Source organism: Sturnira hondurensis, unplaced genomic scaffold (assembly GCF_014824575.4).
Source record: "Sturnira hondurensis isolate 20B ecotype Veracruz unplaced genomic scaffold, ASM1482457v3 Scaffold0015056, whole genome shotgun sequence".
NCBI classification, from domain to species: Eukaryota; Metazoa; Chordata; class Mammalia; order Chiroptera; family Phyllostomidae; genus Sturnira; species Sturnira hondurensis.
This window is the reverse complement of record NW_028087687.1, coordinates 7,763,069-7,781,326: the sequence shown is the minus strand read 5'-3', so window position 1 is coordinate 7,781,326 and position 18,258 is coordinate 7,763,069. Positions and strand designations below refer to the sequence as shown.

Here is an 18,258-nt window from a genome sequence, read left to right as displayed (position 1 = left end):
TCATTTTCTTAATTTTAATATTTTGAAGGTTTCACATCCTTTATTCAAGACTTTCTTGGAGGCACCTTTCACCTCTTTGTTTCTGAGACTATAGATGAGGGGGTTCAACATGGGGATCACCACCGTGTAAAATACAGATGCCATTTTGTCTGTGTCCAGGGAGTGGTTGGATTTTGGCTGCAGGTACATAAAGATCAAGGTGCCGTAGAAAAGAGTAACAGCCACCATATGGGAGCCACAGGTAGAAATGGCCTTGCGTCGCCCTTGGGTGGAGCGCATCCTTACAATGGAGGTGATGATAAAGGTATAGGAGATGAGGACAATGGAAGAGGAACAGATCATATCAAAGCCAGCAAAGGCAAAGATCAGAATCTCCTTCATGTGTGTGTCTGAGCAGGACAGAGCCAAGAGGGGGATGTCATCACAGTAAAAGTGATTGATGACATTGGGGCCACAGTAAGTTAGACGGAAGGTGATAATGGTATGGAACAGGGCAACCAGAAAGCTGTAGATGTATGGAACTGCCACCAGCTGAACACAGACTCGTTTTGACATCACTGTTGAGTAGTGCAGGGGACTACAGATGGCCACGTAGCGATCATAGGCCATAGAAGCTAGAAGGAAACACTCGGTGATCATGAAGGTAAGGAAACAACCCAGCTGAACAGCACAGGCGTGGAAAGAAATGGTGTTGTATTCCACAACAAAATTCACCATCATCTTCGGCGTGATAGCAGAAGAGTAACAAAAGTCAACAAAGGCCAAGTGACTGAGGAAATAATACATAGGTGTGTGAAGTCGAGCATCAGTTTGGATTAAGGTTATCAATCCAAGGTTACCCAGCACTGTGACCAGATAAATGACCAAAAACACCACAAAACACGGGGCCTGAAGCTCTGGCCGGTCTGTAATTCCCTTGAGAATAAATTCAGTGACATAAGTGATATTAACTTCCATCATTTATTCTGGCAGATTTTGTCGCAAGCTGGAGAATAAAAATGACACTTGTCACAGCCCCTGCCAGCTTTGGGGAAAGGTGATCACTCATGTCTCCTCACCTTAAATTGTGTCTTCCTGTGGTCGGAAATGCACCTTAGCTCTCGAACGATAAGGGAGACTGGCCCCGGGAGAGGAGTCTTTGGCTCTCAAAATAGTCTTCTTAACACTTATTTTGCTTTGTAATTTTAGAAGATAAGGAAGAATGTTGGTTAAAAATTGAATACTATCTGAAAAAAAATCTCATGAGGCAACTATCACTAATATTTCAGTGGTTTTGTTGAAACTGTATGCATATGTAAATATGGCCACACAAAAATGTGCAATTCATAAATGAAACCATATTATTTCCTTGTGTTTCAATTTTGTGCATCTTCCCACAGCTTTAAAATATACCAAAATAATCTACTATGACTTACCCATTTTTCTATATCTCATTCCCAGTTATATCACTTTATGCTCTACAAGCTAAAACAATTAGCCTGTTACAAATATGTGAAAACATACAATTTTTTATGTAGAAATTCAGAGACTTATGATTTCTGTTCAATTCAAAATCCACAGTTTGAAATTTGTTGCCCAATGAATTAATCAAGTAAAATATCAGGTTGCTAATTATTTTAAAACACATGTAGATAAACATCTTTCTCCATAAATATGTCAATTTTTTTCAAGGGCTTAAAATATCCAAAGCACTTACCCTAGTAGATTTCACTTTTTAATAAACACATCCTAAGGAAATATCAACTTGTGAGCACAATTGTATAGAAACATTATGTAGGTGAATTTCTTGATGTGTGCTTCACAGTAATTGTAATTATTCGTTTTTCTGCCAGCCCTGAAAAAGAGGATTAGTTTCATTAAGGCCACATTAGCCTCTGTGAATTTTATTTTGGCTCCTGGCTTTATTTTCCACAGAAGGGATCCACAAAATCTGAACAAAGAAAAGGTTTGAGAGGTCATCATGTCTAATTCCTCCACATTTCAGATTTTATTTACACTACTATTGTTATTTCTGTAGCAACTGAATGCAAGCACTCAGTCACAGGGAAGAAAATGGTTATTGGGAAACCTTCTCTCTCCTATCCTCTACTTTATTAGTTAAGGTGTTTCCTGATTTACTCACAGTCTAGCATTACTCAGGACCTGCCCCGTACTTTATCGGGATCTACATGGCTTCTCCAAGCCAAGCATCCTGCATTCTAGGATTCACCGAGCAGGGCTTTACACCAGAGCTTACCAATAGCCTGCAGAGACTCATGGTCGGCCACCAGGGTACTGCAGGTGTGCAGACATGGTGACTTTTTCAACCTGCAGATGCAACCTCTGTGCATCCCACAACAAATGCAAGTGACACAGCAATACCAAAAAAAAGGTTGTGAAGTACTTACTGATCTGACTTTGATCACCTCAGATCCCTGTTTGGGGCCACACATTTTTTCTGAGAAGCAATGTTAGAGAAAGGAAATATCAATAGAAAGACTAAAAAATTACAGTGAGTATCCATTCTTTTTCTAAGAGAAAAGTATTTTATCTTATGCCTGGGGTTTTCCAAAGGCCACGGATATTTAAAACCACTGTTTCTGACACTTAAGTGTAGAACTACTCATATATCCTTTTCCTCATCAACCTTTCTCCTAATGGTTTTAGCAGCTATTAATGTTCTTTGCCTGAATCAGTTACTGCAATGGGCATTGGAAAGTAATATTTGCATTCCTCTGATATTGGACCAAGGCATTTTATTTAAATGAAATAATAAAAAAGAGTAAATATAGAGCCATTCCTGGTAACTCACCCTGGAAAGAAAATTTTAGACAGGAAACATTACCGGACCTTGTATTTCTCCTTCATAGCCATGTAGTAACTCTCTTTTGTGGATACCACTGCAGGAGGGAGGGTAATTCTAAGAGGTTATCTGACTAAGTATGAGGACATTTAAGAGGTACGTGTGTGTGTGTGTGTGTGTGTGTGTGTGTGTGTAGGCTTGTAAGAGAGAGGGAATTGGAGATACTTTACAAAGTACTATAAAGCAGAGAGTATGAGAGTCAAAAATGCAATTACGATAATAGAGATATTATCTCTAAGAGCACACTGATTCCATTTAATACCACAGCTCACCAAAGAGAGAGGTTTCGAACGGGAAGGTAGGGTAGAGTGGAGGTGTGGAAATCCACTCAGTAGACAAACAGCATACAAACTCCATAGGCTCACCTGCTTAGCCATGATCCTGGCTTCCTGTGAGCTCATTTTGCAGTTGTTTGGGTGATTTATTAGTTCCTAGTTTCCTTGGGATCTAATATTGAACCTCTAGAGATATCTAAAAGCTATAATATTTTCTTTCCTGTTTTTCTCAAAGTGTGATGAGCTAGACAAATTATAATGAGGTTTTTTCATCGTTTAATTATCTGTATTTATGAAGGAACCATACTTCAAGTATATCAGGCTATTATTGTGAAGGCAAACTAGGCTATACTACTGAAAACAATGTAAAAAGGCTACAAACCTTTATTCATTTAAATAAGAACTCAAGATTTGAGAAAGGATAAGATTAGCAATTCAATTCCGAGTAACTTACTTATCAGACCTTGGACAATATTGACACTCTTTTTTTTATGCCTCAATTTCCTCAACTGTAAAATCAATGGAAATGTGCATCTTTTATGGTTTTTGTGAATATCAAATAAATTCATATATGTGAAGGGCTCTATAAATTCTACGGTAATTAGTAAATGTTCAAAAGATATTTGCTTTAAAAAGTAAGAGCAATCAGACATACTCTGTCTTGGTGAATCTATACAAAAAGGGTATCATGTTTTTATTCATGGGAAAGTCCAATTTCTCATTAAATTAAATTTCAAACCAGAAAACCATTTTAAAATCTGGAGAGCATTATGCCAAGTGAAATAAGCCAGGCAGTGAAAGACAAATACCATATGATCTGACCTATAAGTGGAACCTAATGAACAGAACAAACAAACAAGCAAAATATAACCAGAGACGTTAAAATAAAGAACCAACTGATAGTAACCAGAGGGGTGGAAGAAGAGGGATAATGGAGGGTAGAAAGAGAAAGGTCATGAAGGAACATGCATAAAGGACTCATGGACAAAGCCAAAGGGGGGAAGCATTGAGGGTGGGGTTGGGGAAAGTCACGGGGAGACATGAAGACAACCATACTTGAACAACAATAAAAAAAGAAAAAGAAATACAATCTAATGTATATCATATACATCAGATATATGTGTGTTGTACAAAATTCATAGCAGTTGCCAAAATTCTTTAAAAAGTTGTTTACAGCTTCCAATTTTTCACCATCCTTTGATCTTTCCCATCCAGTGTTTTTCTCCACCACTGAACCCAGTTCTTTACAGCTTGCCTGTAATGTCATTGATAAATGCAATAAGCAGTTTTAAAAATTTACATTCCTCTGAAATTTGAAAATGTACATTGTCCCATTTCTTGTCATTTGTGATGCCACACTTTCTTGTTTTTAATGGTGACAGGAATATTAACATGAGATTTACCCTCTTAAATTTGTAAGTACACAATATTGTTAACTATACAAAACATTTTTATGACAGGTCTCTGGAACTTCTTCATCTTATATAACTGACCCTTTTATCCATTGAACAACTCTCTCTTTCTTTTCCCCCAGTCTCTGGAGTTTGACAATTTTCAATACTTCATGTAAATGGAATAGTGCAGTATTTATTCTATGGTGACTGGTTTATTTTACTTAGCATAATGTCCTACAAGTTAGTCTATGTTGTCACATGTGGCATAATTCCTCCTTTTTTTTAAGCTGAATGATATTTTATTGTAGTTACATACCAACGCATCTTCATCAATCACCTGTCAATGGATATCTAAGTTGTTTCCACATCATGGCTGTTGCAAACAACGATGCAATGAATATGGAATGCAGATATCTTTTCCAGAACCTGGTTTTAATTGTTTTGGATACCTATTCAGAAGTGGATAGTGGAAAGAACTGATATAGTGGTTCTATTTATACTATTTTGAGGAACCTCCATATCATTTTCCATAGGGGGCTATGCCAAGTTACACTTCCACCAACGGTGTGCATGGATTTCAACTTTTCCACATCCTCACCAACATTTAGCATTTTTAAATAATAGCCATACTAACTGGTGTGAGGTGATTTCTTATTGTAGCTTTGATTGGCATTTCTCCTGTGATTAGTGATGTTGACCATATTTTCATATACCTGTTTGCCATTTGCAGTCTTCTTTGGAGAAATATCTATTCAAGTCCTTAAGTGGATTACATGGGTTCTTTTGTTGTTGAGTTGTATGAGCTCCTTATATATTTTGGACATTAACCACTTATCAGATATGTAAGTATATTAAATATATATTCTTCTATTCTGTAGGTACCTTTCATTCTGTGTAATTGTGTCTTTTGCATGCAGAAGCTTTTTAGTTTAATGGAGTCCTGTGTGTCTACTCTTGTTTCTGTTTTTTCTGCTAAGTGGTGTCATATCTAAGAAGTCACTGCCACTCCAAAGCCATGACTTTTCTCTGTATTATTTTCTAGGAGTTTTGCAGCTCCAAGTCTTACATTTAAGTCTCTAACTCACTTTGAGTTGCTTTCTGTATGATGTTAGATAAGCATCCAATTTCATTCTTTCGCATGTGGATATACAGTTTCTTTCCCCAGCATCATTTGTTAAAAAGACTGTCCCTTTCTCATTATTTATCTAGGCATTCTTGTCAAAAGTCAGTTGACTACATATTTGTAAGTTTATTTCTGGGTGTTCTATTCTGTATTATTGATCTATATGTCTGTTTCTATGCCAGTACCACACTGTTTTAATAACTGAATTTTGGTAATGTATTTTGATATCAAGAACTTTGATGCCTTCAGCTTTTTTCTTGTTTCTCAAGACTCTTTAGCCATTCAGAGTCTTTTGTGGTTCCATATGAATTTTAGGATTATATAAAATGCCATTGGGATTTTGGTAGAGATGACATTTTTATTGTTTTTTCTCTTATCACACTGATTTCACTATTTGACTCTACTTTTCTGCTATTATTTCTTCTGGTTCCTCCTGTCTTTCAGAATCTTTTTTATGCCACAACATCAATTATCAATGAATTTCAAATTTATTTTTCTATCTTAGATATCTCCTTTCAGTTTTAGTTTTATATCCAGATGTCTAGATATAAGTTTCAGTTGGATGTCTGGAAGCACCTCAAGTTGTATATGCCAACAACCACATCCTCAAACCTGATTTTCATCCTGTGTGCTTTATCTTGGTGAGTGCTACTATGCAGATCAAATAATAGTATTCATCTTTGAACTTTTTTTATTTCTTTCCAAATTTTGTGTCTATTTTGCTTTTTAGATGTTGTCATTTTTCTGGTTTTTCTTTTAATCTCTACTATCACTCTCCAATCTCAGTATCATTTCTTGTATTGAGATTTATCAGATGTGATTTAAGGCAAATTATTTAAATTCTGTGAGCATCTCTTGTGGAAAAAGCAACATTTTGCGTATGACACAACATTTTGTAAGGAATAGTGATATAATGTACACAGACCCTTTTAGCACCCTGCTTGGCACACAGTAATTGCTAAATAAATTCTAGTCAGTGCTGTTACTATTGTTTATATTATCATTCTACTCATAGTCATTAGAATATCATCAATTTGCAGTTTCAACATGATTTAATATCTATTATAGATATTTGTCAAAATTGTCCTGGGCTGTAGGTAGCATTCTCGCTTTTCAGTTGAGGTTCAGAGTTTATGACTTTCCCAAGAGGACACGGGTAGATGGGACAAGAGCCAGAGCAGAAACGTAGATCTGGCTTCAGCTCCTTCTCTTCCCACGACACTGTCTTCTCTCCCAAAGGAAGATGCTTCGAGGTAGAGGACATGGCCATCCCTGAGGAATCAGATAATTAACTCCATACACTCAAAGTAAATGCATATTCATTAATCTTAAAATAAAACTTTTTGTTTGTTGAGATTGGTTTCAGTTAATATGCCCCCATGAAAAATTGAGAAGCATCATTTTAATAAGGCCCCTTGAAACTGATTAGCAAGTAAACTCACTTTCAGCAATTGCAGTGGGGAATTTTGTTTGCAGTAAAGAGTATCGTAATAAGACCCAGAGAGACAGTTTCATCATCCACACTTAGGCAAACTCCGACTTCAGTTTCTCTTTACTTAATGATCTGCATTTTATTTAATTAACATCAACAGATGAAGAATGGTAGCTACTGGAAATGACACTTTTCTCAATCTTCCCTGATAGTTGAAACTTTTGCATCCTGACTAGAAATGGAAACACCGACCTAATTGCTTCCATGTTACATAGTATTGCCAGGCAGTGGGCACTGGGGAACTTCTAAATTCTGTGATGAGATAACTGCATGTAAACCAGTCCCAAACAATTTGGGAATATAATTACTGATCAATTTTTTCAACTACTGTGTCCAACTGCTACTTTGTTCACAATTAAGGTGTTTGACATATGCTATGACCCAGAAAGCCCAGCAAGAATGTTAATGCCTCCTAGGATATCTAAAGATGCTAGTGGAAGTTTAATTCTTTCCTCACTAAAGATATGCAAAAGTCAGCTAGGTCAAGTCCTATTCAAATGTAAGTAGGATTGAAATATTACATGTCTAGCACACATTTTAGCAATAAAAGATAACATGTGCCGTGTGTGCCCAGTTTGGGTGGAAGTGATGCTTTGCTGTTTGCAATAATTAGGCAAAGAATTGGCTTCTGCAAACCTCCAGAACACAGGCTCTGAAGTGAACTATAATAAAATGCTTATGACTGCAGTTTGATCATTTTCCAGAAATACAATAAGACATAAGAATCTCATCACAATAGAAATATTATATTAAAAGATATCAAATCAAGTCACTCCATGAAAAACATATACAACAAAGTTGCTTGGAAAAAATCAAATTTGTTGTTTAAAAGTACCAAGAAAATAATTGCATATGTGTGTATTTAAATAAACCTAAAGAAATACAAAGGAAAGCATATGCAAAGGATTGACTGTTCATGCATCGACGTAGGAATTAAGTATCAAAAATTTGGTAAAGAGGGAGGGCTGGGGAGGTGGGCTGGGATGGGGATGATAGGCAGAAAACTGTACTTGAACAACAATTAAAATAAAATAAAATTTTAGAAAAAGAAAGAAGAAAAGCCTCTGTAAATTAAGTCAAGAACTCAAAATAAAAGTTAAAACCACTAAACAGAAACTTCTATTTAGCTACTTTATCTGTGGCTCCTGACACAAACTGGAGATTCAGTGCTTGATAGTTAAATAATAAATGCATTTCACAGGAAATTTTTGTCAATTTGACTCCCAACAGTGCCAGGTTCCTTGTTTTAAACTGTTTCCTTTTTAAATATATTTATTTAATCAATAGTAAAATATAAATTTTATGTATGTAAATTATATATGTATATACATATAAGTTACATGTGTCTCTATTATATGTATATATACATAAATTTATGTATATATTTAATCACTAATAAAATATAAAGTTTACTGATAATATTCATTTTACTAATGATTAAATAATTATACATAAAAGAGAAAACACCAATTTTAAAGAATGAGTTTGGCCCTGGCTGGTGTAGCTCAGTGGATTGAGCGCGGGCCTGTGAACCACACGATCGTGGTTCGATTCCCAGTCAGGGCACATGCCTGGGTTGCAGGCCAGTTCCCGGTTCCCAGTAGGGGACAAATGAGAGGCAACCATACATTAATATTTCTCTCTCTCTCTCTCTCCTTCCCTTCCCCTCTAAGATAAATAAAATATTTAAAAAAAATAAAAGTTACCTTTAAAAAAAAAGAATGAGCGTGGCAAAGTGAAATATAGATAACAATTAAAGTTAGTGCAGAAACTTCATGAACATTCAGACCTGCTGGAAGTTAATTTGCCAAAAGCTTGTTGAAAGATTTTACTTGAGAATCAGTGACTGACTGAGTCCCCAGTTTTTGTCAGGACCATCAATAGATAAAGCCACTATAAAGAGACTAAAACCCCTGCCCACCCAATAGAAAACAGACTTGACAAACTACACAAATAAAATATATGTGTAAATGATATAGGAGTGAGGGGAGGAAACCAGGGAAGGGGTAATAATAGTAATTCACGCTTTGTAACACTTTTGATAGATCAGACAAGATTCCAGATCTTTACACTCTTTAACTCATTTAAACCTCAAAACAGCACTTGAGGCAGTTACTACATTGCTTTAAAGATAATGGCAACAAGACACAGGATGTTATGTGACCAAGTCCTACAACCGCATATAATGGCAGAGCTGGAATTTGGACCCAGATAACCTTCACCTCTGAAGAAGGGCCCAGGGGTGAAGGCATGAGATATCAAAAACAAATTTTCCAGATAGAGGGAACAAATTGAAATACCTAAGGCTGGTGTGCCTGGGAGTACCAGAAGTCAGTGTGAACAGAAGGATGGAAATAGGGATTTGGGGATTAAGATGGCTGAGGTCAGAAAGCCTAGCCATGGCCAAATGCTTCTGGATCTCGTGGGCCCTAGAAAGAATTGTGGATTTTACCTGGGGTAAAATGTGCAACCATTGCAAGATTCTGTACCAGGGAGTGAGATAATATAACTTTACTGTCTAATTTATTGTTTAAAATAATTAGTCTTTTAAAAATCAACTGGAGAGGGCAAGGATGGATACAGCAAATTTACTTGAAAGGAAGGTGGAAACAATGCATCGAATGATGACATCAGAATCCCTCTGATTCAGATCACAGGGAAAGAAAAGGGGCAAGTGTAAACAAATGGTGACAATGTATTAGAAATGGTTTTGATATTTAAGTCGATTGACATTTATTTTTGCTTTTCTCTGTTTTCATTATACAAATTGTATTGCACACACATCACCAAGGGCTAGTGATTTCACCACGAGATCATTCTAGTTCAAATATGAACTAACTTTACCTTTATTTTTGTATGCTGATGTTTTCCTATTTGGAACTTTCTAATCACAAGGGCAGTAACCTTGGGGCAGTCACAGCTGGGGAACCTTAGGCATTAAAACTCTAGGGAATAGGGACTCAGTATATCAAGGCCTGTGTCCCACATTCACATAACCTCCCTACCCCAGAGAATCACTGGGGAGGAGACCGGGGAAGATTTCTCCCAGAACCAGGTAGGTTAACAGGTACAGCTAGTCATCTTCACAGCCCCCTGGCCTCAAGTCACCCACAATTTTTTCCTCTGAAAAGAAAGCAGGTGACCCTGTCTCACTCTGCTCTAACTAGTAAAGCCAACATCTATCCACAAGAATGAAATAAACTTAACTCTCCCAAAGTGTTTCCCTCACTGGCCCCCTGAGACTTAGGCATCTTTTTTTGGAAAGAAAAAACATTTTTAAACTGTTAATAAAAATCAGAAGCCAATTCCTGTGGAAGAAGAGTATTTGTGTGTGTGAGAGTTGTCTTTCGGATGAAAATTGGGTGGTTTTAAAAAAAACGTGTATCAAACACATTCACAGGTGAAAATAATATGCAAAAATGAAAGGTGGTCTCTTCAAAATTTGAAATTGATGAGGGTGTATAGGTTTTCATGTTTTTCCTTTTATTATGGATGTAGAAGGAAGGAAAATAAACTGATTACAGTATGTGTGCCAAGAAAAGAACTTCAATGCTAAAACTTCATTAACTGCTTATAAAACATCGAAAGTGATGTTTATCATGAAAGACTGCAAGTAGGACTAGAGTCAACAGGTTTCTATGTCTGGAAGTGGAAAAATTCTGGCCGGGCCAATACTTCCTCAGTTCCTCTTTTATTCTACACCAAGATAGTGAGCTGCGGTTCCGATAGCCGTGTTAAGATGCCAGTTCAGAAAGACAAGTCAGTTCAACAATTTCATCCAAACACTCCTCCCACAAAATGGGCTTTAGCTCCACCAATGAAAAAGTAAATGGATAAGAGAAAAACTCGTTTTTATGTCAGATTTTATGTGTGTGCGTGTATGTGTGTGTGTGTATATGTATGTATATATACATAAATAAGTATATAGATGTATTTTGTTTTTGGAGAACACACTATGTATAAATTATACTATTAAATTGAGTCAATAGAAGAAAAGGAGAATTTCTGAGCACTTTCACCAAACTGTTAAGAAAAGTTTCCTTTGGGGCAATATGTTTGGGAAGAGACACTATTTATATACTTTCTATTTACACACTTTATTTATTTATTCATTCAAATTTGATATGGTGACACTATCTTATTTTATTTTAATCCCAAAACTAAAGTTAGCTTTCTCAGTCATACAGATGGAAAAAAGGCTTATAATTTCCAATAAACACACCATGCAGGTGCTTATAATCATAGATGAGTTACATGCAGAAAAATAAGCTGCATTAATTCTGCTGTGGATGTGGAGATGGGAGGACATGGAGGGTCGGGGATGTGAGGAGACTTCATGAATATGGTGGCAATTGGAAGAAGACACTGCTCTGTATTTTCTACGAACGTAGAATCTGAATAAGGGGAAGTGACTTTGAGCAACCTGAGGAAAACTGCCCACAGTCTGGCTCTGTCTTATTTCCCTTCCTCCTCATAAAGTCGTATAGGTTGCTGACTGACTGAGAGCTTGAACCCCTAAGCACAGACCACAAGGTGATACTGATATAGTCACAACTGTAGAGACAAAGGGGATTACTTTATCAATGATGACATTCCAAACATGAAAAGACTGGAGTACTACTTTCTGAAATTATTCTTTCTTCTGTCAAAGAGATGACCACCTTTTAAAAGTAGAAATTTTTGTCATTTCACTGAAACTTTAGCAAGGATTATAAAAATAATTTCTGATTATAAATGTAGGAAGTAGTTAAAAATAGAACACTATAGAACACTTTAACTTAGAGAACTACATTTATACATATATATTTATTATATATTTATATAATGTATTATTTTTATATATTTATATATTATATTGTTTATATATATTATTTAATATATTTAATAGCTCTGTCCACAAGCTTTTTTTTCATTTTTAGAAAACAGTATCTACAAATGATTAGAAATATATATTCAAAATTTGTCTGACCAATAAATAGAAATAGGCCCCTTTTGTTTTCTCTGCATTGAATATCCTGCTTAACTTTCCATTTAAAATAATATACAATTGTTAAAATAGAAAAAAATCTATTCAAACAGATAAAAATAGTACATTATAGTTTTGTTCCACCAATAAGATAATAAAGGGGCAGAATTTTTTTAAAGTTATTTCCTGCCCTGGCTGGTGTAGCTCAGTGGATTGAGTGTGGGACTGCAAACCAGAGACTCATGGTTCAATTCCCAGTCAGGGCACATGCCTGGGTTGCAGGCCGGTTCCCAGCAGGGGACGCGTGAGAGGCAACCATACACTGATATTTCCCTCCCTCTCTCCTTCCCTTCCCCTCTAAATATAAATAAATAAAATATTTTAAAAAGTTATTTCCTCATCCAATATAATTTAAATAACCTAAATCTAAAATATTAAGATATTTACAAACATATAAAGTTTTTTTGTTTTTTTAATCTTTACTATAAAGTCTCCAATTGTTTTATTTTCTACTGTCTCTCAAATTTTGGCCTCATAAAATTATATACAGAGAGAGATGATAATTTGAAATGAAGTGTATTTGGCGGTTCTAATTAATATTCTACTTCAGTGAACAATAACTTCTGAAGCTAAAGCACGCTAGACTTGGTGCCGTATAACAATTCCTCAGTTGTTTCTGGTTCTATCTTGTCTTTTTTCAGCAGCTGAGACCCTGGAATAAATGGCTGAAAGGAATAGTGCAAGGGTGACAGAATTTATTATTTTGGGCTTTTCAGTGTGTAGGGAGATTGAAATCATTCTCTTTCTGCTCATCCCAGTGGTCTATACTCTAACTTTGGTAGGAAACATTGGGATGATTTCATTAATCCAACTGGATGCTCAACTTCACACATCCATGTACTTTTTCCTCAGTAATCTAGCCTTTGTTGATGTTTGTTACCGCTCTGCAATAGCCCCCAAGTTCCTGGAGGCCCTCCTGACCCAGCGCGGGCCTGTATCTTCCCATACACGTGCAATACAGCTGGGCTTTTCCCTGAACTTCTTGATCTCGGAGATGTTTCTTCTTGCAGTAGTGGCTTACAACTGCTATGTGGCCACCTGCAATCCTCCTCTCTACAGGGTGATCATGTCCCAAAAGGTGTGTCTGAAGCTGGTAACAGGCCCCTACTTATACAGCTTTTCTGTTGCTTTGCTCCACACAGTTGTTACCTTCCAACTGGTCTATCGTGGCCCCAATGTTATCAATCCCTTCTACTGTGATGATGTCCCTTTAACAGCCCTTCCCTTCTAGGATACCAGCCTCAAAGAGGTCTTGATTTTCATCTTTGCTGGGTTCAACACGATCAGCTCTTTGACCACTATCCTTATTTCTTACTTATACATTGTGGCTGCCATTCTGAGAATCCAGTCTACAGAAGGGAGACGCAAAGGATTCTCAACTTGTGCCTCTCGTCTGACTGCTGTGACTATATTCTATGGGACCCTGATCTTCATGTATCTGCAGCCAAAATCGAACCACTCCCTAGACACAAACAAAATGGCCTCAGTGTTCTATACAACAGTCATTCCTATGCTGAACCCCATGATCTACAGTTTGAGGAATGAAGAAATAAAACGTGCCTTGAGAAAAGCTGTTGAAAAATGTTATGGCCTGCCTCTAACAAACTTTAAAAAGTGACTCGGAACAATGCCTGGCTTGGAACAAGGCCATAGGCAGATATGTTGATTTTATAATCTTTTGATGAAGTTAATACATTTTTACCATTCTTCATATAAGTAATATTATTTTATACACGAGTTCTGTTTTTATATAGTTTGTAATGCATTAAATATATAAAGAAGTAGTATTTAAATTTTTTAACAAATTACTGCTGTTTAGGTATGTGACTCATAGATTAGACCTGTTGAGTTTCTAGTCAACTAATAATAAGATTTAGCTGTTCCTTGGAGATGTGTTTTTGGTTTTGTATTCTGGCAAAAGACAGAAAGGGGGAAAGGAGGGTCATGAAGTAAGTTTCTCATCCATCTTCATGTCATTTCATGAAACGGCCTGGTCCTCAACTGCCCCCCATCGGCTAGCCATTATTCCTCACTCTGCCTCTGACCACAACTGGATTCATTACCAGTCACTCACTGAATATTACACAATTAGTATGGATTGTAAAAACATTGCTCTGTTGAATTATAAGCAGCACAGGTCATGTGCTGCTATGACCTTTGTACTGTGATATGTGTTAGAATGAATCTAGCAACTCAGGAAATACATTTTGTTTATTTGATGATGAAGTTATAAACAAGCAACGAACAAAGTGAACAAGAGCAAAATGGAGTTTGCTGTCAAATAAGCAAAATGGAGCCATGTCAATGGTATGTGTCAANTTACCAGTCACTCACTGAATATTACACAATTAGCATGGATTGTAAAAACATTGCTCTGTTGAATTATAAGCAGCACAGGTCATGTGCTGCTATGACCTGTGTACTGTGATATGTGTTAGAATGAATCTAGCAACTCAGGAAATACATTTTGTTTATTTGATGATGAAGTTATAAACAAGCAACGAACAAAGTGAACAAGAGCAAAATGGAGTTTGCTGTCAAATAAGCAAAATGGAGCCATGTCAATGGTATGTGTCAAAATTGCATGTGAACCCTTTCCTACCATGAACTGATTCCCCTTTTTATTCTGTCATTCTTGCTTTCATCTCACCAACCACCCATGATTCAAACCCAGGTATGACCAATAATCAAAATCTTGCTGCACTCAAACTATGTAAGAAGTTAGTTCTTGGAATCTCAGGATCTTGGGTTAAAACCTAAGTTTTACCACTTCTAGCTCAGTGACATTGGTGGCAAAGATGAAATTGTTGCTTTAACATCATTGAGTTCTGGGTAAGTTCTGCATTATAAAGCTGGGAAACTCAAAGCTCACTTCGTCACATAATGACAGTTCACTAAACAATGTGGGAAGAACATTGAATACTCAAATTCCCTCCAATTCTGTTTGAATATTATGTGGCTACAGTTAATCAATGCTATAACATCAGAGACTTCCACGATAAGATTTAATGAATTTTTGTCTTACTGGAACAACTTAATAGTCTTAAACATTGGACATATTATTGAACTGAAAAAATTAAAGCGGTGAGGTATATTTAAACCCCATGAGAAGTAGTGCCTGACATGCAGAGTTTATATATATATAAATATATATATATATATATATCCACATACATGTCTGTATGTTGCAGAGTTGCAACATATATACATATGTAATTCCACATACATATCCATATATGTAATAGGCAGCTATATGTGTATGATGGTGGTGACTTGTCATAAATTTATGTTGTTTTCTGACTTTTGGTTATTGCTATGCTTTTATTATGAATTTTCTTGCATTGGAATATTACATTAATTCTTTACTTAATACACTTTTAAATTAACTCATATTCTACTTAAATAAATATGAAAATTAAACTCTGTATAACCGCTGCAAGTGAGAAACATTTGTGCCAATCATCATAAATAGAAAGGAACAAAAATTATAAACAATTCAAACATTTAAAATAACCAAATGTCTGTGTAACATATAAAATTATTTTATGTATTGTATTTTTGGAAATACTGGCAAAAGAAATTACAGTATAGAAATTCATCAGAATTTGCAATAATTAGTTTAAGTTAAATCATTCCAAGTTATCTTAGTATAGGTTCAATGCTCAAGTTTAAATGTTAGAGTTATATGAAGATATAAATATTAAATTATGTATTTGAAAAATTTTTTTCATGTCTTCCGTACTTGGCCCCAATACCATTATTAAAACGGCAATAAGGTGTTCTAAGTGGTGCGAATGGTACAGATTTTAGAGAGAAAGCGCTGAATTATAATTATGACTTTTATGCTCTTAAACTGAGTGGGCACCATCACAAAGAAATTAGTCTTGAAAGTCATCACTATCAATTGTCAAGGGAAAGTACTCAAAAAAAGAGAATATCTTTGCTGTTATTTTGGTACTACTTGCTTTGTAATTCCATAGCATAATGTTAAAAAGTTAAGAGAGTAGTGCAAAGTTTACACAGTAAAGTGGAGAGTGGGAAAGAACTCGTGACTCAAGAGCCATATTTCTGACCACAGGCAGCAAGGGCCCAACCTGAGACTGACAATGTAAGTAGGATTTAAAGGTTAGTGAGTCATACAGGAATCTATGCCTTTCTTTCAGGTAGCATATGGATTCAGATGAGGTTGCTACAAAGTCACAAAACTACTAAAAGTACACTTGCTGGACTGACGTTCTCAGCACCTGTCACAACCCAGGGTCCAGGGCCTGTCAGTTATAGCAGATTCAGGTACTCAAAGGCCTTTTCTGAAATGCTGGACTCAAGAGCTGTGGGAAGCAAGCATTATCCCTCTTTGAGAAAGGAATTGAGTCAGAGGTTGAAAATTCCTTAAAATGGAAATCATCTTCAAGAGTAACTATGAAGCACCTGGGTTCAAAAGTAGTGTATATAGGTAATTGTGGGGGCAACTTTGCCCACATGTCCCCCTGTCTGCCATGGATGAAAGTAAAACTACTAAGACATGATCTGCTTGGGGAGGAGAGGTGGTCATTCTCTCAAAGGAGAAGGACTAAGAGCCCCTTCCTCAACAGCTTTTATTAGGTTCATAATACACAGGAATACAGATAAAGCTCATCAATCGATGTCAGGCAGCAAAGACCAAATAATAGATAGCATTTCAAAGAAATCTGAGGGCTTAGTCTGAGTTGATGTCTGTCAGGTAAAGGGGTTGCAAAAACTTTGGCAGACATACTCATTTCCTGCTTGGACCCTTATCATATGAGTGAAAGCACTCTTAGCAAAGCAGGCTTCACAGGACTTTAGGGACTCTCTTATGTCCGATCACCACGGAACCTGCTCTAGTCAGCAAAGGGCTGCACCACCCTCCCTGTCATAGGTTTTCAGGCTTAAGTGGATTAGAGCCAGAAAGTGCTTCTTCCAGACAGAAATGGGGACTCAGGCTATGTCAGAATAGCTGGGGAGTGAGGGTCCATCACCCCCTCTTTGCTGCAGCCCCCTGAGTCCTTCCTTGAGGGCCTTCCAAGTACTCATGTCTGGTTTAGGTTGCCCCCTCCTCTGAGGGGTCTTACCTGTCATTGACTAACCGACCAAGTGTTGGGGGCAGAGATGGATGAAGCAGAAGCAGAGCTCCTGCCAGGGAAATAAGCTTTGTCTCTTTAGTGGCTCACAGTGTAGAGGTCACTCACTCAGCCTTATCCAGGGTGGGTGGTTACAACCCCTGAAACCAGGGAGAGCTGTTCCCAGCAGGTAATGTGTTATAAATTCATTTTCTGTTAGTAATGAAGTGAAGCCTATACAATAATAACCAGGTTCCAAGGAGCTACAGAATGATTCCACGTTCTAACTCATCAGACTAGTTGTGGGATGGAAACCAACACTTGTTCTCCAACAGGTCATAATTTTCCCCTTTATTTTCTTTCTGTTTCACATATACAGACAGATAAACCATTCATCAGTTTTGTTTTTATTACTCATGGACACTTGCACATGTTGTGCTTGCAAGGCACTGGCAAATGTGAGATGTATTTAATGATGGCGTGAACCGAGGATTTTCAGAAGCATGTGTCTCTGTGGAGCTTTTATGGCCAGGCTGCTGTCTGTCTCTTTGGGGTGTATTTGCAAAGCTAGCCATGGGAAAAAATGTGCTTCTCATAGTTCCTGATAATAAACTGTTTCTAATAATTCCTAATCCTACACTGCATGCATGCCTTTTTGACACTTCAAAACCACTACAACTACCCTACTTAACAGACCACACAACTGGGACACTCAGAAGAATATGGAGACTTGGGCAGTGGAGACAGACACTGGGAAATGGTGGGATCAAAGTTAGGATCACCTTCCCAGGTGTTCCATCCACCATATCACAAGGACCAGTGAGAAGGAGGACTGGGGCGGGGCTGGCCCAGCCTAGTACAGTATGATCTCATCTTAACTAATTACATCTGCAATAACACTATTTTCAAATCATGTCACTCTGAGGTACTTGAACTTAGGACTTCAATATATATTTTGAAGGGACACAAATCAACCCATAAGGAACAATAAAGATGTGTGTCAGTTACATGTCTGATGAAAGCTCACT

General features: G+C 36.8%; 2 protein-coding genes across 2 annotated transcripts; one reads left to right on the top strand and one right to left on the bottom strand.

Moving 5' to 3' along the window:
* OR8U3 (olfactory receptor family 8 subfamily U member 3) lies at window positions 1-960 on the bottom strand. Its single transcript, XM_037064384.1, has one exon. It carries the CDS (start codon window positions 958-960, stop codon window positions 1-3), a length of 960 nt encoding a protein of 319 aa, XP_036920279.1.
* An 11,853-nt stretch (window positions 961-12,813) lies between these two features.
* On the top strand, window positions 12,814-13,770 carry LOC118999682 (olfactory receptor 1038-like). Its single transcript, XM_037064383.1, is given in 1 exon segment — window positions 12,814-13,770. A coding segment is annotated over 1 exon segment (957 nt).
* The last annotated feature ends 4,488 nt before the right edge of the window (window positions 13,771-18,258 follow it).

Coding starts and splice junctions, on each gene's coding strand:
- OR8U3 (XM_037064384.1), bottom strand. CDS start 960: ATGATGGAAGTTAATATCACTTATGTCACTGAATTTATTCTCAAGGGA.